This window comes from Cyprinus carpio, chromosome A6 (assembly GCF_018340385.1).
Source record: "Cyprinus carpio isolate SPL01 chromosome A6, ASM1834038v1, whole genome shotgun sequence".
NCBI lineage: Eukaryota > Metazoa > Chordata > Actinopteri > Cypriniformes > Cyprinidae > Cyprinus > Cyprinus carpio.
In genome coordinates this window covers 1,578,882-1,604,621 of record NC_056577.1, presented here as the reverse complement: position 1 = coordinate 1,604,621, position 25,740 = coordinate 1,578,882, and the positions used below count along the sequence as shown (strand labels likewise).

The window sequence follows — 25,740 nt, the reverse complement described above, 5'->3', positions numbered from 1 at the left end:
GGACAAATGCGCACGGGGCTGAGAGTGAATGCAGTTCCGCTTGTCTCCCCCTTCAGCAGCGCGCTCCGCTTGGAGGCGGGCGGTTCGCCCTGCGCTCCCCGAGAGGAGGCGGGGCGAGCGACAAGCGGAACTGCTTTTGATCCCCGAGGGACTCGCAGCCTTCACATTCCGCGCATTCCAGAGGCCGTGAACAATCGGAGACTCTCGTCATTTATTAGCAGAGCCCCTCCCCTCCTGAGCTCAGTCTGCTGGAGAAGCTCTCCAGACGCGCACGCAGCACTCAAAAACATACGCATGGAAATAAAAGCCGTACTCATCGAATTTCCTTAAGGATTATATCGTTTACCAGATATACGAGTACAGAAAGACGGTCCGTAACTTTAATTCGTTATGCGATTGTGACTTGGTGAGTTTTTTAAAGCATTTTACAGTAGCTTGTTGTAAACTGCGCCTTTTTTATGGCAAATTGCAAAGTTTCTGTCAGTGGACGATGCTTGTATCTTGTTGGCATGTGTTTTAACGTTAATTTTTATAGAGTGTGTAAGTTAAGATTTTATGAATTTCTTTGTGGACCATATGCTGTAAATCAAAAGTTTTGACTCGTAGAACACATGAATGTAAATGTTTTTGTGAAATATATAACATCTGTGGTGCTATTCAGGTTAAACTACAATTAAAGGAGATAAACTAGTCAAGTTTTATAGTACCCCCTTGTTTATAATGCTCCTTTTGGCATATTTAAATATATTACTACAGTTGTGATCGTAAAACAAAGATGAGACACTAGATAGGAATTTGTCTTTGTAGCAGGAAATTATTTTCGCAATTTTGGAAAATTATTGGATCCTACCCAATTTTCGTTCACCTTTAATTCTGATCACGATTTATAAACTTAAGAGGAAACCCTGTGCATGATGGGGGTTGTAGGATGGTGCCGTGGTATTTTTGGGTAAACGTGGTGTTGCTATGGGTAAAGGCAGTCAGCCTAGAAGCATGTGGAGTGAGGCACCACTCACGGGTGTTTGCTGCTGTAGAGTTTTACAATATGCAGAATAGATGAGCAATAGCAAGGATTTGTATTTAAAATTGAATACACACACACACACTCACTCATTTATACATGCATACATGTTTGTTTGTTTATTTATTTATTTATTATATATTTTTTTGTTTTGTTTTACATCAGGTTTGCAGTCTAGTCCAAATATCTCTCTTTACACACTATTATTGATTGCTGTCTGCACAACAAGACTGAAATGAGAAACGGCAGAGGATTCGTCAGGCACGGTGCTGCACCGACTGATTCAAGAGCAGCTCCGTTATGGGAACCCTACTGATCCTACTCTGTTGGCCATCCAGCAGCAAGCTCTGCGTGGAGGCAGCAGTGGTGGAGGCGCAGGAACCCCTCGTTCGTCCCTGGAAAGCCTAACGCAAGAGGAATCACTTTCTCCCCAGTTGTCGACCCGGCAGGAGCCCCAGGGCCAAGAGCACCAGGTGGACTACCAGCATTCAGAGAGTCCCATCTGCCAAATGTATCAGCTCCACACAGAGGAGCTGCCTACTTATGAGGAAGCAAAGGCTCACTCCCAGTACCTGGCCTACCAGAGAAACCTGGAGACCCCTGGTGTGGATGGAGGAGCCGAGCAGGAAGAGAGAGTGTGGTACATGAAGGGAGAACATGCTCGCTCGCTCAGCGAACACCTCATGCAGCTCTCGCTGGAGAGGAACTGTGCCCATGACAATATTCCCATGAGCTCATCGCATAGCTACCCCCAGCTTTCCAATAACCACTCTGGTCCTGTTGTGAATGAGAGGTCAATTCATGAGCAAGACCAACGCGGTCCACCCCCGGAGTACCCCTTCATGGTCAGATCCCCTGGATATATGCTTAGTCATTCACAGGAACATGGGCACTATTACAAAGAGCCTCCCCCTGCTTTCCACTCACAGCATCACCGGTACATTCAACTTGGTATTTTGCTAATTTATATAACATATAGGTACATTGAGGGTGCTTTGGCATACTAATGGTTTATATTTATCTCTATCTAATTATTTCCCACCCAGGCGCAAGTACCTTGCCATAGCGGCCTGCCCTCGTTAACCCCTGCTGGTCAGGATGTCATTGTTGGAGGATACAGCATCACGGTGAACAACTGCCAAATAGAGCAGCTCATTAAAGAGAACGAGAGACTGAGAGGAGAAGTAGAGAGCTACAGCGAGAAGGCAGCAAGACTTCAGAAGGTAAGAGAGGACTCTTTGTTCCTTCTTAGAAATCTCCCAGAACTGTTGTATTCTTGGTATGACCCCACATTTTGCCATGGATGCCAAAGAAGCAGCTGTGGCCTTTGATTTTGATCTCAAAAATGACCTACAAAGGGTGTGGAAAAAAAGAAATCATTGTGTACTGGTGTCTTCTAGCCACCACATTCTAAGGAGTTTAGCACCTCTTGCTGTGTAGGAATGCATGCAAGGGAAAGGATCACAAGGATTTCTATTTAATTTGAAAAGCACTCATTCCTAGTGACTGAGTTACATTTCCCAGTAATTCAATTAGCATGTGAAACAACATTGAATTTACCAATTCCTGCAATGCCAAGCATTTTTTTTTTGTAACGTGATAATGTTATCACTTAAATACCAGAGTTTCATGCCAGAATAAGGGGGGAGGGGGGTATTTTGTTTGTGCATTTGCTTTGCAAAGATTTATTGGGCCTTGCATATATCGTTCAGTCATTTCAGTTTAGATTCTACATAGTTCTTGCAATCAGAACAACTGTATTATTAAAATAATGCCGTACTAGAACAGATCATGGATCATGAAGATCAAGTCGCCTCCATACATAGCGATAAATTGTAAATCTGAAAACTCAAAAGTGAGGAGCCCTCCCTGGGTTGTTCTGTGGCCCTCTTTATTAGGATTCCAATGGGATGCCAATAGGAGCAGATGCCTTCGCTCATCTCAGTGTCTGCAAATTAAGAAGGGACTTTGCATAGCCCACAGCTGACAGACTGGGCTGTGAAGAGCAGCAACCAGACCCCACAGCTGTGGATTACCTGACTGAATGGCCCCTTTCACTTTCACTCTTGAACAGAATCCCACATAGCACCCAGGGCATTGCTTAAGAGAACACATTAATTTCATATTGGTAGATTTTAAGATTAAAAATTTGAACTGTGATTTAAAGAAATCAGAGATATTTCTCATCTTAGTGTTCTGTAATGACAGTTTAAACCTTTGATTCGTTCGTTTTGGAAAAATATTTTCTTTCTTGAGCCATTTTCTGCGTCACAAATGCTATGTAGGTGGATATAGTGTGAAGTACTGTTCTTGCCTCTGTAAATGGTATACCTTCAACACACACTTTTTCTTTGTTCCCCACGTTTGCCTTTGGCATCCTGCCCTGTGGGGAGATGAATGTGCAGACACCTGGGACTCATAAGTGTTCTTTTTGGAATGTTGATTCAATTCCCAATCCCTGAAGAGCTATGTGAGGGTGATTCACTTGTGGGCAAGCACCACGAAGAGCTCAGCCAAGCACATTCTTCCCTCTTTTCCTTTCTTTCCCGAACTGATTTTGTCTATCTGTCATTCTTGCTCTCTGATCCTTGTCTCATTATGTTTAGGTGTAAGAAACAGAGTGTAGTTGACCCAAAAATGGAATTTATACTAACCCTAACCTAACCCTTCAAAGGAACGCAAAAGGAGATACTTAGCATAACGCCCAAACTGTACTTTTCCCTACTGTGAAAGTAAATGGGAACCAGGAACTGATGAGTTCCTATGGGTTAAAGAGTAACGGTGGATATTAAAATGTCTTTCTCCTCTCTTTCAGCTTGAACAGGAGATTCAGAGGATATCGGAGGCTTATGAGACTCTTATGAAGGGATCTGCAAAGAGAGAAGCCCTTGAGAAAACCATGAGGAACAAGCTTGAGAGTGAGATCAAGCGACTTCATGACTTCAACAGAGATCTCAGGGGTAAGATGGTTCACATAGCTGAGTAATTTGTCTTAAATATGAGCTACATGTTTAGGTATGAGGCTATAAATACTAATTGTTGACTCCCACATTAGACCGCCTGGAAACAGCCAACAAACAGAGAGCAGTCATGGAAGTTGAAGACAAGAGTCGGCATGCCTTCGCTAAACTGGTTGAGCAAAGTAAGAATTCCCCTTTGCGTCTTTATAAATTCTTTCTCCCAATGTGCGGTCAACCATACAAGCAGCCCCAGCTGTTCCCAATGAGTTGTATGTTATTGTTGTAGGCATAACTATTCATTCCTCTAACAATAATGCAACAAATTGTGCCATTAGGTTTCAGTGAATAGCTGGTTAGGTACACTCTGTATTCTTCATCTCAGATAGTTGCTTTTGGAATTTGACCACCAACCATTATTAACGCTGTAAGTAAATGAGACCTGGATTCCTGAAATATTTTTAGGTATTTTGGGAAAAATTCATCCTCCTGGAATGCTTTCCAACTGCCCCCACCATTATTTCAGCTTCTGAGGCCCTAAGCAACCCCTTGTAATGTCCTATGCACTGGCTCTCCATTTTTGGTCATATTAGTGCTAAAGAATTTAGAGATGTGGTAGGGTAAATTGGATTTGTTTTGCTAATCCTAATAGGGATTGTTCAGTGTTCAGCATTTGATTTAACCCTTTTGGAATGGTCTTTTTTTCTGTTCCCTAAGGATGGAAGTATGAAGTGATCCTTCATATTTGCGTAATAAAATTAGTTTACCCCCAAGTCCGATACAGAAGAGCTTTGTGCAAATGTTTGAATGTTTAAAATTTCCTTGTGAGCCAACACACAGTTCCACAGAAGCATATCCAAGCCACAATTCAACACCTCTGAAGACTTGTAACGATGTATAGGTTAACATTACACTTTATGACCTTGTGGAGGTATTTGCTTTACATGTTTACTGCCTGGCTCAGATGCATTCCAGAGATCCAGTTGGTACAAAGACGTGCCTGTGTGCGTAAGTGGATAAGAGGAAGTCTGCATTCCATCCAAAGGCATTTGTTTTGGGTTGTATAATCAGAGTAGGAGTGAAATGGAAGACTGATTGCTGTATAAGTTGTTTTCTATCTCTCAACGCATTCAAAGTGACCCAAAATTTAGTGAACTGGACTTTAGTATATCCCTTTTCAGTGTGCCAAGTCATCTTAGAGCTTTTGAGGAATTCAGCATCCCAAATGAGAATTCATTGAATCGCTTTTGTGATCGGGGAATTCTAAAACAGTCTGCGGTGTAGGTCAAAGGTTACTCGGAAACTCGGCCACTCCCCTGCAAACCCAGACAGATATGTGTAAATCAAGCATGCCTCTTTTGTTCCAGACTCTTGTGGGAAGCTTATCCCCTGAGAATTTGTTAAAATGAGACTACAGCCCAGAGAATGCTCTGGACACACCCCAGTCCTACAGCACGGTCATTCATTTTGTGGCCTGTGTAACAACTAAGCATTATGACAGAACAGAAAGCATTGCTTGTACCCTATGTAGTAAGTTGTCGTGGTATATTGTTCTCACAATGTTTTTTCTCTTTCTCCCCATAGATGAAGATCACCTTCGTGAGCGGGAACTTCTGGAAAAAGAGTTGCAGCATCTGCGAGTCTCAGGAGAAGAATGGAAGAGGCGGCGAGAAGCGTTGGAGCAAGCGCTTATGTCCGCTCAGACACGAAATAGGCAGCTGGAAGAAGAGTTACGCAGGAAAAGAGCTTATGTGGAGAAGGTAGAGAGAATGCAGAGTGCCCTTGCACAGTTGCAGGCGGCATGTGAGAAGAGGGAGGATCTGGAGTTACGACTGCGGACCAGACTGGAGCAGGAGCTCAAGAGCCTGAGAAGACAGCAGGTAAAAAAACAGACAGATCTTCTGTGCACCCAACTGATGAGAAAATGTTTTGGGCTTGACAAGTAAACCTTTTCTTTCTCTTTTAGTGGCAGTCTCAAGCCCAGCAAACGAGTCCTGGGTCCTACTCGGACCTTAACATGTCATCTCTGCATCAGCAGCTGAGGGAGAGAGAGGAGCAGGTTCTGGCCCTGGAGGCTGACATAACCCGCTGGGAGCAAAAGTATCTTGAGGAGAGCACGATGCGTCAGTTTGCCATGGATGCCGCTGCTACTGCTGCATCTCAGAGGTAAGTCGAAACAGAAGTGATAGAAGCCTTGCCTAAAAGGACAGGAAATGGGAATTTGACAAAGCTTGTATACTCTTTATAACTGTAATGCTCTTTTCAGGGATACAACAATCATCAACCATTCACCTCGCCATTCACCCAATAGTAGCTTCAATGAGGACCTGCTGTCCCCCAACCACAGGCATCAGGAGATGGAAAATCGGTATGTTGAAGTTGAAAGTCATTCAAATTTCGTTTTTTCAATTCTATCCATGTGCTGTATCTCAAAGTAGTCTGTTTTATCAGGATTCGGGTGCTTTATGCTCAACTTTTGGAGAAGGATGCCATTATAAAGGTCATGCAGCAGCGGTCACGGCAAGGCCGAGAGCAAGGCCGACCTGAGTCGCAAGGCCTACGACCTGCTCAATCTGTTCCCTCCATCAACATGGTTGCCACAGCTAGCACCACCCAAACCAAAGGTAGGCATAGTAGCCATAGTCAGCGGTTTCCAATCCTGCCTCTGAAAAGACACCTTCCTGCAGAGTTTAGCTCCGACATAGCTGCCTGGAAGTGGTAGTCATCCTGAAAACCTTGATTAGATGGTTCAAGTGTCTTTAATTAGGGTTGTAGCTAAAATCTGCAGGACATTGACCCTCCAGGAGCAGGACTGAACACCCCTGGTGTATGCCTGTAACATATCTGAAAAAAAAAAGACATATACTTTCAACTGGACAACTGGGCAGCTCCTTTACTTAGCATCTATGTAATGTCGCCAAGAAAGAATGTGCCAACCAAGTGCGGCGACTAGCCAGCATTCCCAAAATAGTCTACATCTTGTGAAACGGAATGCATTTCTCTGTTCTCTAGAATAGATCCTCCAGAACAGTAAAGGGAGTTTACAGGATGGCAAATGTTTGTGTGGTGGTATGCCTATGTTGGAACCGGTAGTTAAACTGCTTCCTTTTCCGTCTGCCATTTTTAGGGAAGAGTCTCTCAGATGACCAGACGGCCGCCGCATCGTTGCCCCATGCTCTCACCAAAACCCAGTGTCGAGACAGCAGCACCCAGTGTGAAGAGTCCAATCCTAAAACAGAACCTGCTCCAGAACCTTCCATTGCTCCCAGTTCTGGTGTGTAAACTTGTACATAAACCCATCTTCACTTGTGTCACTTACTATATTTATTTGGTATTTCTGGAGCAGTTTGATAAGTTTTGTTGATTGACATATGATGTGGCAAATCTAATATGTAGTATCAGGTGACAAAGACGATGCTTAACGGTTAGAACTTCTGTAATAGTGGTGCATACTTGCTCTTTTGAACCAGAGTGGTTAAAGAGTAACCTGAGCACCATGTCAAAGCAGCGATTGGGGAGTGAACACAAATAAAATATAGTCAGAGTTTTGTAAAACTTTCTGCATTATTTGCTCTTCAGGCATTAGCCGACAAACTGAAGATCTTGTATTTCGTTACAGATTCCACTCCTCTCAACACAACTCAGATCAGCAGCGCTGTTGAAAACGACATGGTGGAGATTCTCATCTGAGATGAGCAATGTTCAGCTTGATGCTGGTCTTATGCACAAAAGATTTTCTCCTTGGGGCTCCATCTGAGGACCAACCATATCAAGAGAAGCTGTGCTTGCTTTGAGAAGGAGCTCACCATTGAAGCTGGTCAGTTTTGTATCAGACAGAGAGAAGAACGGATAGTGGGAGTAACCATAAACTGATCCTCTGTGAAGGAGAGCTGAGCTCTCTTGACAGTTCCTGTACAAGTTAAATGACAGTGTTTCATCTCAGCTGGTGACTCTCAACCTGGACTGTGAGATCTATGGTCTGAATGTGAGGTACATGGACAGTCCTCTACAGAGCTCCAAAAAGCTTCTTAAGTGCTTATATACACATTGTATATGTTGATGTTCTTTTGTATTTATGAGTATTGCTGCTGACTGTGTGACAGAATGGAGAAATAGGAAGAAATATCCCACTGTTGTGAAACTTTTGTTTTTGCATTTGCTTTCCTTTAAGGAACAAACTAGTGCAGTGTTTTTTTTTTTTAAACCAACTAAGTATACCAACCCATGTAAGACTATATCCCACATTCCATAGATAAATGCACAGACAAATATATCTCTAACTTTACGTGCTCCATGTATAGTAGATGTACCATCGCAACTGCTTCATTCTTAAATATCAAGAAAAAATAGTTTGGATTGTAGGAGACCAAACACAGTTTGAACCTGGAGGCCTGGGATTAGACAATTTACCAGAATAGTTGGGTAAATACCTTCACTAGCACTCCCTTTGACTAAATTATCATTACAGTTGCCGTTCTTACTATAACTGACTGACAGCGGGTGCTTCTGGCTCCCTGATTTAAATAGAGGAATGGGAAGCCTCTTTTAGTGACACTTAGGGCAAATGTTACCCTTAGGAGGGACGGAGCTGATATTTCAGATGCCATATTATTATTATTTTGTGCGCAGAACTGCAACCATCATGCTTACCACTCCCTTGCAGACAAGCTGGAGCTAATCTTCCCACATTCCTCCATGGCGGAATGCCCCTGCTCGGAGGAAAAAGGCTATCTGCAGTCTGACCTTTGGCCTTATTCAAAACGGCTAGCATTTAGACTACCATCCTTTTTTGGATCCATTTATTTCCATAGTGCTGCAGTAGCTGGTTCTGCTGTAAGCATGCTATGCTAGTTTGATTATGTGACTCAGTGTAGCAACTGTGACTAGCCTTGATTTCGGAGACAGAGACTTTTCTGCCTGTTCTCAATCAAGACTACACTTGCGTTATGGTGGGATAATGGTATAAACACTTACCAATGAAAACAAACAGTCTTATATATGTGGGTAATAAGTATCATACCATGTTAATTTAACCTTTCTCACTATCATTAAATGCTACTTTGATTTTCCTGTTGGCTCTGATACAAAGCACTTGCTGGTCAGTGCTTTGTAGTGGATTCATGCTTGTTTTGTTCATTACTTTTGACTGTTTACAGAAAGGGCTTTTTTGAAATGAGAGAATTTAATATATTTTGTATATTATTTTACTTTTTGGTATTTAGTAATGTGAACATGCCAAAGATTTGCATTACAATTAAATTATATAATAAAAGTATGAGCATTAGCAACGTGAAATGTAGATACGCAGTTCAAACTGGTTGACCCATATTTGGATGTTGCTGTGAACTTCAAGAATGGGCAATTGTTTTGTATGTCATTAACATTTCAGTAATTTGAATAAAACTTTAATATATATCTTTACAAAGACAGTGTGTTGGCTGGTTTGTGTCTTAACTGAAAATACAGATGCTTTTAGAGGGAGGTATGAGCAGTGTGTCCTACTGAGATGTATTACATGTGCAAGTCTGTGCAAACTGCTCTTATCTGTGTCCCTTCTTTGGCATGAATGACATCTTTCTTTCAGAGCACAAGGAAGCTTTATTCACAACAGCAAAACAATTCTGCCACCTGCCTTAGTGTTGGCAAGCAGTCTTCATAAAGAGAGAGAACTCTGCTCTCAAAGCCACAAAAAGATCATTCCTCTCATCATCTGTGCAAATGTTAAAATGGAAGATGTGCAAAAATTTGTAGTACAGACCAAACACCAATAAATACTTAATTGTATTCTCAGCTTTTGGTAAATCACTGTGCTTTTATTATGAAAGTAACCAGTACTGTTTTGTGGCTTTGCAAATTAAGATGTTATTCTAGTGTCGAGAGGTGCATCCAGAATTCTGAGTAGGTACTATATGTGAGGGGAAACAAACTTCGCGACCAGCGGCCGTATTGTCATTTTCATCAGTTCCACTCCACTACAATTGCATCAGATGTGCACTTCAGAATCTCAGTGAAAGTAGTAGGTCAACTTTTCACCTACTGTTTTGAATACTATAAATTCGGACATAGTACTCTTTTCAAATACTGTTTTTCTCCAACTATAGGCCTATAGTAGGAAAAAAAAGGCATATTCGAATGCAGGGTAGGACATTTAACTGCCTTAGGCAAATTAGAGCTAACCAGACAAGGGTCTCAACAGTTTGGAACACTTTGCAAGCCAAATTAATTCAAAGCTACATAGCTCAACATCAAGAGGAATTTGCCCCCTGGTAGCGTAAAACATGTTAAAGCATTCCATTCCAAATGGGGAAGAAGAGAGATGTCTGACACGTCAGATAAGTAGTAGAGCTGAAATGCTGTTCTTGTTTTTTAACACCCAGAGGAGAATTCTATACAGATGGAGTTCTCAGTTCAGTTATATATCTTTAAATTATCAGTTTTGATCAATTTGGTCCTGCAGAGTTTAGCCAAAACTCCAAACTTACCTGCATGTAATTTTCTAGTAATCCTGAAGACCTTGATTATATTGTTAAGGTGTGTTTGATCAGGTTTGGAGTTAAACTCCAGGACCTCCAGAGCCAGAAATGAGAAACTCTGCAATGTTGAGATCTTATTTAAAAACTCAAGAACAAAAGGCCCACTGCTCTGCAAAGTTTTGCCCCAACCCTAATCAAAGACTCCCCATCCCCCTCCCCAACCCCAGCCAGCTCATCAATGTCTTCAAACTAACTTGAAATGTACAGGTAGGTGATTTTGATAAGGGTTTAAACTACAGTGCCAGATTTAAGTAACCCTGCTTTACGGGAGATTATTTTGGTCTTTTTAGGAACGTTTTAAGAGACAGGAGCCTCATGCAGAAGTCTCACTTTTCATATTTAATCTCATTGCTGTCTAGGAGTAACCACCAAAGTGGGTATTAAGGCACAGACCTGTATGAAAAATGTGCCTGGTAGAGTTTCACCTTTCCTCCCTGCTTTGTTACCAACATTAATCCCTTAAGAACTTTGACTTCAAAGCTCTGTTCATCAGCTGCATTGAATTGAAATTCTGAAGAATGCAGACAAATGATACATTGTATAGTAGCAGCCTTTTTGGTGTTGGTTCCAGCCTGCCATGCATTCATGTTTCAGGAAAAACTTCCTTGTAGTATTCATTATTATGATGATTCTCACACACACACACCCCAAGCAACATGATTACCCTTGTGCATTAAAAGCTGTGGGACATCTGACGGTGTTAAATAAGTCCACTGAGAAGGGGACAGTGTGTGCGCTCTTCAGTGGGTTTTTTGTTTTCAGGATAAATATTTTGCCTCACATGCCTCCCTTAGTAGGTGTGAGCTGGCATTCCATAAATGCTTTGCGAGATACCTGGCTGATGGGTTTACATGTGACAGATCAGTGTGACTTTTCTCAGCTGAAGGAGAACAGACGCAAAGAATGCTCTCGCTGGAATGTCTCTGTCCTCAGGGGGCTCCAGTACACTTCAAGGTCAACCAATAGCCTGGTATGTTAGCGGTCACCTCCTTCCACTACCAGAAACATCGCTGTCCATTGCTGGGCTTATAAATAGTTTTGATACCATTGTGCCTTTATGGAACTAAAAGCATTTCTTGTCTTACTTGAACGGTCTTGTTCATTTCTGGTATTCTGTCTAGGTGAGGGGTCAGATTGGTGGACTAAGAGCTTTAACATCTGTTAGTATGCATACTAAGATCTCACGCTGTTCCATGGGGAATGTCATTCTTGGCACTCTGCTTGTTTTAGCAGGCTTCCCAGGCTCCCCAAATTTGAGTAGAACCATCAGGGACAGTCCATTACAGAAACATCTGCAATTCGAAAATGTGAAAGCCTTGTTGAGGACATCTGCAGTTTCTTCTTTAATGCAATCCTACTGCTGTAGATGGTGTTCAGAGTTTGTCATAGCGAATTATGTGGTTCATAGCATCAGTCGATACCTAAAGTGACAGTTTGCCCAAAAATGAAAATTGACATTTCCTTACCTTCATGTCATTCCAAAACTGTATGACTGACTTTCTTCTGTGGAACACAGAAGAGATGTCCCAATGTTCTTCAAAATGTATATAAGAATGAAATGCATAAAGGTTTTCTTATTACATTAAGTCTAATAAATGGTTCCCATCAATGTCTAGAATAGTTTTTCAAATGATGCCCTCACTGACTCAGCAAATGAAAAGCACATTGTTAATATTGGCCTTTACAGATGTTCCAAAGATCTTAGTAACATGTTCTTGGTCAAGGAACTTAGTAACACACACCTAGGAAAACTATTCAATAAGTCAAATGTAGTGTTTTCCATCAGTTTCCATAGAGACTCACTGAGATTCCAAAACCTCAAGGAGTGTGGATGGAATAAATTTCCCTCACCGACTCTTTCCCCTTTCCTTTCCAAAGAATGTTTACAGCAGTCTATTATGTCTCTTTTACAAGGTGTAATATAAGTCTCTGGTGACCCTGGAACATGTCTGTGAAGTTTCAGCTTATAATACCCCATGATCATTTATTATGCCATGGTGGAGCAGAGTAAAAGATCTTTTTTTTTTTTTTTTTTTTGTTGGAGCCTCTCTGATTGGTGAAACTCCTCTAAAGCATCATGGGTAATGTAGTTTTTCACAACATATTCTGCTCTTAAAGAGACTTATTTAAAAATTAGTTAAATTAATGTGAACAGACAAGTTCAACAACAGCATACAGAATCGATTATCAACCTCAGAGTTCACAGCCTGTCTGTCTTTAAAAGGTTTGTCAGTTACTGTTTAAAATCGATTTCCCTATGGAGAAAATTAATGGAGTTTTTATTTCTGGAACCAGCTTCTGGCACTGTATAGCCTGTGCCTCGGTTTCTACAGCAACAACAAACAAACAACATTTGTTTGTTTTTGATTAATGTCTATCATGCTCGTGAGACATTTACAGTTCTTCATCATGAGAAGTTTATTCTTTGTATGCATTTAAAAAGTAACTTCTTACACCTTTTTCTGAGAACACACACACATGAACTGCATGCGGCAAATACACAAAGTTCACATACTGTAAACAGTTGGTTATGAACGTAAACAGTTACATGTGTATAAGTATGTTTACTGCAAAACAGTAGCAGTGTCCCAAATGATGCACTATACTTTATGCACTCATGTACTTATGCCCTATGTACTCAAACCATGTAGTGTTTTAATTATATAATGCTATTTTGTCATTTTGTAATTGGAGTCTGATAGCCCCTCCCCCTTCGCTACATAATTAAAGTGCATATCAAGCACATTTGTTTTTTCGGTTATTTAATTGCATTATTCGGCTAATTAAAGTGCACTTTTTCTTTTTGGAATTTTATAGTGTATAGTGCATAATTACGTGATTTGGGAAGCACCTAGTGTCTCTTAGACATAGCAAACAACACACTACTAACGCAACTCAACCAGGCTCTGCTCCCTCTTGTGTTTTTATGGGAATACTTTGGGTAGGAATTATTTAAATTCAGGAAATTGTGATGTGTACATTCCTGGAAGAAACCTCAGGATTATAATCAAAGCATTTGAGGGCATTCAAAAACAGCATTTACTGATATACCGAATAACTCTGGAGTGTAATTTGTGTTTTGTAACTTTGCTCATCTTTTTTTATGCACAAATAGCAACATTATCCACTAAAGGAAGTTAATGTAAAAATAAAAGCATATAGTTCCGCTTTAAATTAGCCTTATGATGGAAAATGCCTTCCTTTTTGCTGAATAGCTTTTGGCAACTTCTTGAAGCCCACCTGTATTGAATTACATAGTATAAATGTAGGCTACCATTTAACAAAATGTAAAATAACTTAAACTTAAATACAGCTGAACAATTGAAACCAAGAGAGTATAAAATTCATCCCTAGAAATAGACATTAGAAAGCCAATACACAAACAAAATAGTTTGTATCTTGCTTGAAACCAATTAGTCACGTTTGACTAACCTGACAGCACAAAAGGGCTGCACAAATGGAGGGTGTGGTGTTACGGAGTCGGGTTAGTATTTTCAGATAGATGCATCTACAGTGAGTGCTGAAGGTGGAGCAACAGGAAGTGGCAAAAGTATCATCTTCCTGTTGTAGGGATCTTAATCTGACACCCAGCTGTTTTGAGGTGTATTGTGTTTTATGCAATGTTCAGCTCATATGGCATAATCTTATGAGTCACAGTTAGGTGTTATAGGGTGAGGTAAGTTTCTGTGCAGTCAGCTGTGCTTAAAGGTCTTTATATATTAGGTGAAATTACTCATTAGTCAAATTATGAACATTTAAACCCCAAAGAATAATAATCTAAAAAAAAAACAATGAAATTAAAAAATACATAATGCAATATCCACAGTCAAATAAATCTCAAGTGATGTTTGTCTTTTTTCACGCACTTTCTTTTTTTCTTTTCTTTTTTTTTATCTCAAGCATGTTCTTTAATGACAGATTGATAAAGAAGAAGACACTTATAATGCATTTTTATTGTAAAAATCACTGACCTTATTTAAGCTGGAATCAAGACCAGAGGAGGCTAATTCTAATCTCTGTCACTGTGACTCTACTCTAAAGATATCCTAATTATGATCTGTTATTGTGCCTACAGTGTAGAGAACATCCAACGACGTACATCAAGAGATCCAAAGGAAGGGTCAGACATGCCTGATGGATGCCAGACTGATGAAGTGTGTTCAAATTACCTGGCAAAAGTCTCAAAGCTTCTATGTTTCAGCATTGCAACTATGAAAATAGTCATTGCAAAGCATCCATCAGCTGTATTTACGTCCATGTCTATGAGTTATGAACTGGCTGGTGAAATAGTCATCGGTTTTCAAATGTTTTCATGTTTTTCAGAAACCTCTTTGGAATTCCATGCTTTCACTGAAACATGATTATTCACAGATATGTTTTGATTTACCCAGCATGTGGTGATTTTTCCCAGTAACATCATACCGTGTTAACCCAGATAAGGTCCTTGCACTGTTATGTAATGCATGCCGTAGACAGGAATGTTCACTATGCTGTTTCACAAGAGCTCAACCCAAGTCACACACTGACAGGTGAGGATGGATAGGGTGTCACTTATTTAGTAGCACACATGCTCTCGCCTTATGTCTGAGCATGGCATAGAGAGAAAATGTGGAGAAATGGTTGTTTCTAAATGTCCTCTCAGCTTAACATTTGGTACATACACATTAGAGGGCACATGCACATGTTGCCAGGAGTTGGACAGATATTTATGTCTTGTTGCCAGTTTGCTCCGTATGAGCCCCAACAGAAGAATCATAGAATGCTCTGGTGGTGGAAAAGTTTTTCTCAGGGCCTGTCAAATGTGAATTACTACCCACAACAATCAATTTAGGCAATGTCTGTAAGTGTAAATATCATCTTCCCCCTTTAAACTGCTGTTTGTACTTGACATTTTGGTATTCTTAATTTTGGGGTTACACTTGTGATTCTGGTGGTCAAATCTGACTGAAGACAATAAGCATAAATTCCTTTTCGGCTTTTTTAATTCACAATGGCTGATTTTTAAATTGAACCCACACATTTACACAACACTGTTTTCAACTAAAAAATGGAATCTTTTTATGAGTTTTGACCATTCATTTACATGACAATAGCGTTTTGGGGGCCTGAAACTTTTTAAAACGGGTTTCAAGGGCAAGTAAAAACATGTCATTAAAAACAAATTTAAGAAGAATGTACTGGTCTGGCATGTATAATACAGCACTTTTAGTCGTTTTCCACAGATCTGTGTGAGCGGGGGGATCATTTTGACAGCATTGTTGTCTGTATGCAGAACTTTCTTTGCAAAAACACAAAAGAAAGTCTTTTTAATTTTTAGTATATCTTACCCTAAAAGTGGCTTAAAACCTAAAACCATGCCTTTTCAAATCATGTCCACAGTTTTGTTTTGTATTCACCTATCCAAAAACTCACCAAGTTTCATACTATTCAGATTATAAAATAATAATAATAATAATAATAATAATAATTACTACCTGAAATGCTCAGTAAATAACTAAATTATACAAGTTCAAATACTTGGTCACACATTCTTCCAAAGAATGCTTCGCTTCTTACTGAAATAATGAGAGCAATGTGCAATCTTGATTTCTGCAGCTGCCATAGTTATCTACATCTCTGAACCAAAGAACAAAGATTGAGAGCGATGTGATATCCCTTTTCTGACACTGATTTTGAATACATTTCCAGGGTAAACAGATGAGGAAGACAGAGCTCATCAAATATATATAGATTTTTTTTTTCTTGACAGGGCTTTTAAGGAGCCCTACTAAAGCTGCTTACTAAGATCAGACGTACTCTGTTTTGTCTCAGGGTTATGTATGTTTTAAACCTGTCACAAAATAAGTTTATTTTACTCTTGCATAATCCCTGGGAAAGTTTGCATGGTTGCATGTGTGATGCATAACCTAACACCTCATTACCTCTGATGATAAAGCAAATGAAGTCATGAATGTTTCAGTAGTGACACAAGAATTTTATTAACTATTTAATTGTGCAGGATCTTAGTGGAATTTTATACGCAATCAAGTATTGCGCAAAAAGACAGGCATTAAGCGCAAGAGTATCAGCAGGAGATTAGATAATAATTCATTCATGCTTGATAACTGCCAGTAAAAATAGGGCAAAAGAAAACATCTGGCATCCATCGCCTCCATTTTCAAGTCAAGTCACCTTTATTTGTATTAGCGCTTTATACAATACTGGTTGTGTCACAGCAGCTTTACAGTGTTAAACAGGAAAAATAGATTGTCAATAATTCAAGAAGACAATAACAGTCATTTTTTTTCAGCTAAAGTATTTTACTTTTCATGCTATTTTGCTGCAGTTTTAATGTAAAGGTGACTTTAACTTCATGTTTATTCATGGGGGTCTGTACAGTACCTGCAATAGTTAGTTGTATGATAACTAAATGACAAGATACAATCTTTTTTTTTTTATTATTATTTTTTTATATAGAATAAGAGGAGATTCCGTTGATCCAAATATAGTCCCAACACATGTCTGAGCTTTTGCAAGAAGCACCTTACTTGGGGACTGACAAAAATAGCCTCGCTCTCATGCAGGAAAATATGTTTGACTCATGATGGACCCAGCAGTGTTGCCAAAACATCCGTGGGGTATCCTGTGATGTAATTCCCCATATGTGTGCTAGTAACATGGAAGCTTAAAGCCATGGGATTGTTATCCATGCACTGAGACTTTTCAGGTCTAAACGGTCTGTTATACCTCCTAAACCCGTGTCCTGGGAAATAGCTTATGCCAGACTTATTGCCTTTTTCTAAGAGGAGGATTAAAATAACATAACAATGCCATGAGGCAATGGCTCAGCCCATGGACAAATATATCAGCAAAAATTACAGCTTTTAGAGGAGGCAAACCGCTTTACTCTCACTGCACAACAGAAAGCCAGTACTGTTAAACTGTGTGTAGTGAAATTGACTCAATTCACACATTCTGATTCAAATGTTGTTTCAAATTTGTTTTTTACCTATGAATTTCCATTAGCAAAAGGTAGCCTATGTGTTGTTAGCTCCCCCTCCTAGTATAATGCAATATTGTACATTTGTAAGAAAATTCCACAAAAATAGGAAGAAAATGTATGGATTATATTCTGTTGTTGTGTTTTAGGCCCATAAACTTAAGCAGAGCCCTCTTGATACAAACCCGATTCCAAAAAAGTTGGGACATTGTACAAATTGTGAGTAAAAAAGGAATGGAATAATTTACAAATCTCATAAACTTAGATTTTATCAACAATAGATATATAGATAACATATCAAATGTGGATGGAGAGTGACATTTTTGAAATGTCATAACCAAATACTTGGCTCTGCTTTTGGATTTCATGAGAGCTACACATTCCAAAAAAAAGTTGGGACAGGTATCAATAAGAGAGGCCCGAAAGTTAAATTGACATATAAGGAACAGCTGGAAGACCAATTTGCAACTTATTATGTCAATTGGGCAACATGATTTGGGTCTAAAAAGAGCCTCTCAAAGTGGCAGCCTGTCTCTCAGAAGTCAAGATGGGCAGAGGATCCCCATTCCTCCACAATGCTGCGGCGAAAAAAAAATAGTGGAGCAATATCAGAAAGGAGTTTTCTCAGAGAAAAATGCAAAGAGGTTTGAAGTTATCATCATCTATATTGCATAATATCTACCCAAAGATTCAGAGAATCTGGAACAATCGCTGTGCGTAAGGGTCAAGGCCGGGAAAACATGGTACTGGATGCCTGTGATCTTTCGGGCCCTTAGACGGCACTGCATCAACATACAGGAATGCTACTGTAATGGAAATCACACACATGGGCTCAGGAATACTTCCAGAAAACATTGTCCGGTGAACACAATCCACCGTGGCCATTCGCCGTTGCCGGCTAAAACTCTATAGGTCAAAAAAGAATCCATTCGTCTAAACATGATCCAGAAGTGCAGGGCGTTTTCACTGGGCCAAGGCTCATTTAAAATGGACTGTCTGTGGCACAAGTGGAAAACTGGTTCTGTGGTCAGACGAAAATCAAAATTTGAAGATCTTTTTTGGAAAACTGGGACGCCATGTCATCCCGGACTAAGACGAGGACTAAAGAGGGACAAGGACAACCCAAGTTGTTATCAGCGCTCCGTTTCACAAGCCTGCATCTCTGATGGTATGGGGTTTGCATGAGTGCGTGTTGGCATAGGCAGATTAATACACATCTTTGGAAAGGCACCCATCAATGCTGGGAAGGGATATCCAAGTTCATAGGGACAACAATATTGCTCCCATCCAGACGTCGTCTCTTTCAGGGTATATACCTTTGCATTTTCCCAACATGACAATGCCAGACCACATAACTGCATCAATTACAACATCATGGCTGCGTATAGAAGTAGGATCCGGGGGGTACTGAATGGGCCAGCCTGCAGTCCAGGTCTTTCACACCATAGGAAAACACCTTGGTGCATCATAAGAGGAAAGATGGGACAAAGAAGACCTAAGACAGTGAGCAACTAGAAGCCTGTATTAGACAAGAATGGGACAACACTCCTATTCCCTAAACTTGAAGCAAACTTGTCTCCTCAGTCCCCGGACGTTTGCCAGATGTTATATATAAAAGAAGAAGGGATGCCACACAGTGGTTAAACATTTATGTCTTTTTGTCCCACCTTTTTTTGAGATCTGTTGTTGAGGCCATGAAATTTTAAAATCAACTTATTTGCCCTTAAAAATGATACATTTTCTCAGGTTTAAACATTTGATTTCATCTATGTTGTATTCTGATTACTAATAAAATTTGAAATTTGAAACTTCCACATCATTGCAATTCTGTTTTCATATTCACAATGTGTTACCCGTGGCCCAACTTGTTTTGGGAACCGGGTTTGTCGTTTTTAGACACACCATTAACGCCTTTTGTTGGAAATACTTGATGCAAAAAATCAGACTTGCATTACAAACAAATATCTGGACTTCTTGTAAAGTTGTACTGGGAAAGACTCTGGCTGCAAACGAAATGCTTGGAAAAACATTGTTGATATCCATATGAGACAACAGTGGAATAATTTTCACAAGCAGAGCAAACAAAAGAGCAGCAGGTGGAGTTGTTGATGCCTGTTTGTCCAGTCTTAACAAACATCTTTGGTGCAAAGCACCTTTCTTTTCCGGAATTTGAATGAATTGGAGCAATGACCTACGTAAGTTTTTATTCTGAAAATATGTTAGACTTTGTCCTGGACTGGGCCAGAACAGGAAACCTGAAGCGATTTGTTTTAGTCTGCTCCAAATTTCCATCACGAATCGAAAATGAAAAAGATTTTTGGACAACCACATTTGCTGTATGGGGGTTGTAGGCCTACCTACCACTGACATGCAAGGTCGGGAAAAAAGAAACTCCAAAACACAAAATGAATTATGGGAGTAATTCTAAAAAGTACTCTTTCAGTGAGGTTTAGCAATTGCGAAATATATAAATATTGGGAGTATATAGCTCTATGTAAAGAAAACTTGATGGTGTTTGTAGATGTTGAAAAAGTGCTGAGGTAATATTTAATTATTCAGTTTTAGTTGTGCCATCTGGTGGACAGCATAAAATCCCTTTCCATGAAGAGTAAGAGTAAAAAATATGGGGGCCTAAAATAGGGCCTAAATCTAGTTACTCTGCTATCAAATAGCAGTACATCTGATTAAAAAGTTATATATGCAACGTGCAATTGATTTATTTATTTTTTTAAGCAAACCCTGAATTGGTATACTAGTGCATGCCGTTTATAAGTTTGATGTGAAACTATCATTGTTGGTTAAATGAAAGCCCAAGTGCCACCAACAGGCATGCTATTATGTGAAGTGTAAGCAGTTCAGAAGAACACGTTAGAGGCTTAAGGACTGCTACAGAGTTGTCCAGTGCATTCATTTTCTCATAGGGACACATCTTCATATTTGCTGACCTATGCAGTACATTGGAGTGGAGTTTTGTATTACGACCATTCTTTTACATGTCATTTGAGATCCTATGATAAGTGAGCCCCATCCTAACATGTACAAGAATGTGCTGTACAAGGTGGCACAGACACTTTTTATTCTATTGCAAATACAAGTTAACATTATACAATAAATGTAAACACAATAAAAATAAAAAACTTAAAAGAGAAAAAATACATTAAGAGTTGTGGGACAGTTTTTTTGGATTTCCTGCCTTGTGCAGAGGTTTCTTGCCATAAATAACAAAAAACATCAAGTCCAAACATGCCTGTAATACTGTAATTGTTAATACTGAAGATGTTTGAAAATACATTGAGGAGGGTTGAGGAGGAAAACAATGTTATATTATAATGAAAGGATGTGTGTGTGATGTACACTTTTCTGTTAACTGAGCCTGAACAAAAAAAAAAAAATCTTTTTTTTGGGACACATTTTTGGGCGGATTGGGACAGCACATTTTATCATTGATTTACGGAACGGTAAGAGAATATTTACTGAATTGCACAAGCTAGTTCATAATTTTGATTATAATTTTATATGCAATTAGTTCCTTTTTTGTTCATCATCATTAAGAGTCCATGTTTATTTCTCCGTTCATAAATCACCATCCACAATTCAACAATACAACACATGCAACTGAGGTAAAAAAAGAAGGCTTGAAGTTCCGGAAGTTATTGAAACATTAAAAAATCAAATAGACAAGTTAAAAAAAAAAAAAAAAGTATCTATAATGCTTTTATTCAGAATGCTTCTATTTCAGAAATTTTTTATTTTAGCAAAAATCGTAGCTAGTTTGTGAAATAATTTTTGTGGTGATTAGGGCTTGCATAATTAAAAAAGGTTTGGAAACCACTGATTTAAAGCATTTCAGAGCATATAAATGGTTCTCTATTACAAGGTGAATTCCCATTTTTCTTAATTAGCAATTTCCACGGTCACTTCCTGTTTGATGCCTGCCCCGCCAACCTATATGATGTTCACAACGCAATGAGGGCATCCCATTTTCAATTAGTGTGGTCTTACAGCTAGGGGCTCAGCCAAAAAAAAACCTAAAGGTTTTTAATTTTCACGCTCAATAGGTGAACCAAATAAATTCTTATCATAATGCTATACTGTCCCATTTGGAACCTTATGGTCCCAATCACCCTTAATTCACACCTATAGTTACATGAATAGCGTATAAATAGACATCATACCCAGGGCAGTTATCAGAGTGTTTTTTGGCGCATTGCTTAATAGAGTTTACAATTTTCATGGCTACAGTGTTTGTTCTTGTCATGTTTACAGACCTCTGTCTGCCAATAATAATGTGGTTAGGTTTACCTAGAAATAAAAAGGATAAAAAAAAGAGGATTTTTTACTCAACACACAGCCCCAGAACTCCCTGATAGATTTTACTTCGATACTGAACAGCCTCATTCTTCTTTCAGCGTTCTTAAAAGCCCAAACCACTACAACTCATAAGTACACACATACACATTCACCTAATGCTTTGAATTATTATAATTTATTTATTTTTGTACAAATTGTCCTTGAATTGCAGTTGCATGGTCAGTTTTTTACTGTAATTCCATTTGCCTGAGTGTTTGTTCAGATCACCTTGCGCTCTGCTGTCTATGGTGACAAAGGGATGTTTTACGGTTGAGATGTTTTCATGGGGCAGAGGAAATATCACAGATTCAAAAATGATAAAAATTTTGTTGCAATTTAATTGCTAATTATTCATTGGCAAATCAGATGGCATTTGGCTTGATTTTGCTCTTGGATTGGTTTTGATATTGTAATGTGAACATATTAGTACGTTTTTGGAGTTTGTTTATATTTTGAACTACAGGAAACTGGCAGTTCACCAGTGTTTTCAGAAGACCAACGGTGGGATGGTTCTCAAGGAAATGGTCATCTTCACTCTTTTACCCTCTGTTGTTCTCACTCTCCCTTTTCTTGCTCTTTGAGCCTCATTTTGTCCTGCTCTCTCTGCAGAATGTGTCTGTCTATATCGGATGTCCTCCTGGGTAATCCAACTGGTGTTTTGATGTCAGTACCACTCTGAGCAGCATGTCTGTAATGTAACTCTGAACAAAAGGTATCTTCAGCTGTTTTAAATTCTAACCAACTTTCACTGTAAAAAAACTGTAACTGTAAGACCCAGATTCCATTGATGAGTCAATAAAAAAAAAAATAACTTAATTGGCCTCTGTACCAAGACTAAACATGCAAATTTGACCTCAAAAATCCACTGGTATGATGGTGTATGAACTCCCCGTGATCAAATCGTGCACATGCCGAGGAGTTCACAGGGGAAATTTAAATGAGAACACACACCTTTGGAGTTATCAAAAGACAAAGAACTCTTAGCTTCAGGTAGGTGTTGGGAACAAGTGTGGCACTGTGTTTCATTCATGCCCAAAGCCAGTGCACGATGATCTGTAATTGTTATCTGCTGTATCAGAGCGGAAACCAGTTGCTGTGATTTGTGGTTTAAAAAATGCAATGCGTCACCAAGTACCAACTTCACAAATTTGTAATGAAAGAATTGTTGAAAAATACTGTTGTTATAATATGAAAATATTTAAGGTCGTTTCTGTTTGATGCATGTTTATTGGTTTTTGATAAATATTAAATGTTGGTCATTGTTTCTCTTTCATCAATTCATTTGCAAATTAATTAAATTAATCAATCAATTCAAATTAATTTATTAAAAAAAAAAAATAAATTACAATTCTATGTCCTAGGCCTAGGCTTATATAATAATAAAACTAAAAATAAAACATAGTTTCAAAAGTCTGGCCACACTGTGTTTTGTGCACAAGTCCTTGAGTGAGAAAAAAAACAAAAACCTTGAATCCTGCAGTTCAGAGTCCACCTACCAAAAGGTAATTCCCACTCTACACAGGAGGATTTCGGACAACAATGAACAGAAAAATCAAGGACATGAACGTATAAAAGGGTAAACACAATTAAACTTTCTAATAGATAGGGCAATATCCTATATTCATCAGATAATAAGAAAAAATAAAACTAAACAAATAAAAAGGGACAGTGACCACTTCCTATCACTATTTCTATTTTGCTTTTAATTATTCCTTTATTTCTGTAGTTCTATCCCCCACCCCCTCCCTTTGCCGGCAACACATCACAAACAGGAAAGCCTTTAAAAAAATGAATATAAAATGATATGAGGAAATTAATGATTGGAGAAAGTTTGAAAATAAGGAATTAAAACATCAATGCAATCTTTAGAGTGGTTCTCAATCAAGTCTTCTATCAGTCTAAATTTCATAGTTTTTGCATTTTTTCACATTTTTTGACAATTAGTCAGTTTTTACTTGATTTGCGCACAGATTGTCCTATTACCCTTGACTACTACCATTTACATAATAGAGACCATGTAGATGTATTTATTTATTATTAAGTCTTAATCTTGATATTAAAGTTCCTCAAGGCAACACGCGCTACGCACGCACACACACACACACACACACACACCACACACACACACACACACACATATATATATATATATATATATATATATATATATATATAATATATCTATATATATATATATTAGTATATGATATATATAGTATTTGGTTGAAGGACAAATAAATATGCAGAGGGAAAAAAAAATAACATGGTGGTTTTTATTTTGAAATCTTTTGCGCCGGTCCGCCAATTTCGTATTTTTTTGGTTGATTGGCTGTTTTTTTTCAAACTTATGGGTGTAGGAAATAGCTTCAAGAGAGAGACGCGGTAATCTCTATAATAGAACAATAATCTGTTTTTTTTTGTTTATATCTTTTTCCCTCATAGGTCCTAATTGGTGTTTGTAGTACATTTCCATATTGTTTGTCATTGCAAGAAACCCTCATACTTCCTGCTTCTAAACCTGCACTTTAATAGACAAAAATGCAGATTAGGCTTTTGTCAACCAGCAATAACGCCCTCTGGTTTTGATTCTAACGCTATTACATTTTAACTTGCTCTGTTATCATGGCTTGTTTACTGTTTGTAAGATTTTACTCGTGCGGACTGTTTCAGTTATTCAATGGAAGAATCCCATTAATCACCAAAAGTGACAGTGTATTGCCATCAGCTAGTGCTTATCGCGCCCTAATAAGCACTCTGTGAAAGTATTGGTTGATATTACTTGGTAATATCAGACTCGAGCGAATGAGAGATTAAATGTGGTGGTCCATTCTGTGTATGAATGGCGGCGGATCGTATTTGTTTGTTGTTGGTTTTATTTCGATAATTGTGCTTTGGTTTGCAAAATAATTCCCTGTGGTCCCGTGGTCTCCGTCTGAAACACTATCACACATGTGCCTGGGACTTGAACAACTCGCGAGCTGGGGTCCCAAACCCTGCTCATGAATGGGGCCACCATTGTGGCGTTTTAACATCACAGTCCTAGTTATTGACGCTCCCATACTCATGTGTTTTACAATTCTCTGGGGTTATTTGAAAAGTAACAGATAATGTAATAGTTTAACTGTAGTGAACTCTGCAGAAAGCCAGATTTTCACGCCTCTAAAGCACGTTCTGCTCTCCAGTTTCTTTTTGAACTTGTGATATCTGCCTTTGGTATTTAGTATAGTAAAGCCCGATTAAAAACTAGGAATTGTGTCCTTTTTCCTGACAGATAATAGACGACACGATGAGTTCTCACAGGCAGGTTTCCCAGGGCCTGCACTGCCTCCTCCTGGAGGGCTGGATCTGACCAGCAGTATTTGGGCCCAACACAGTCAGGTAGGACGGTGGATTGCACCCAGTCCTAGAACCATTTTGTTTCAGCGGGCTTGCACTTACTATCAAAATCAGAAGTGCCAGTAGTTGATAACACAGCAAATTATTTACAAATTAACTATGCTCGTTGACTAAACCCACTTGTTGCATGAAAATTGCATAGTATCATCAGCTTACACCATGAAAAAAAAAAAATTCTTGGTAAAAACTTGCAAGTTGTGATTATTAAAATTATTTTTAGAAAATTTCTGGTGTTGCTGTGTTTTGTTTTGCAACGATGGTACAATTTGGCCGCGCACTTTGATTAGTAATCCAATATGGGCTATAAAAGAAATAATAATATTAATAATGATTAAGGGCCCTTAAAGCTTCTCTTTTTGTTGATACGTGCTTCTCATTGTCTGCTTCACACCCCCCCCCACCGTATGGGGAGAATCTCCCGAATGGTTGGCGCTATATTGCGTCACAATAAAGAAAGAAAAGATGATGTGGACTTTTATATAGTAACAAGAAAAAAAATTGTTT

General features: G+C 39.0%; 1 protein-coding gene across 1 annotated transcript; it reads left to right on the top strand.

Moving 5' to 3' along the window:
* Positions 1 to 1,263: 1,263 nt before the first annotated feature.
* Positions 1,264 to 8,949, top strand: LOC122145403 (angiomotin-like 2a; the record flags this gene model as incomplete). The annotated part of the gene is made up of 10 exons (XM_042759164.1): positions 1,264 to 1,958; positions 2,052 to 2,244; positions 3,837 to 3,981; positions 4,077 to 4,163; positions 5,563 to 5,858; positions 5,945 to 6,144; positions 6,245 to 6,346; positions 6,430 to 6,602; positions 7,106 to 7,252; positions 7,598 to 8,949. Coding segments are annotated over 10 exons (2,109 nt in total), but the record flags the coding sequence as incomplete, so codon positions are not given.
* Positions 8,950 to 25,740: the final 16,791 nt, after the last annotated feature.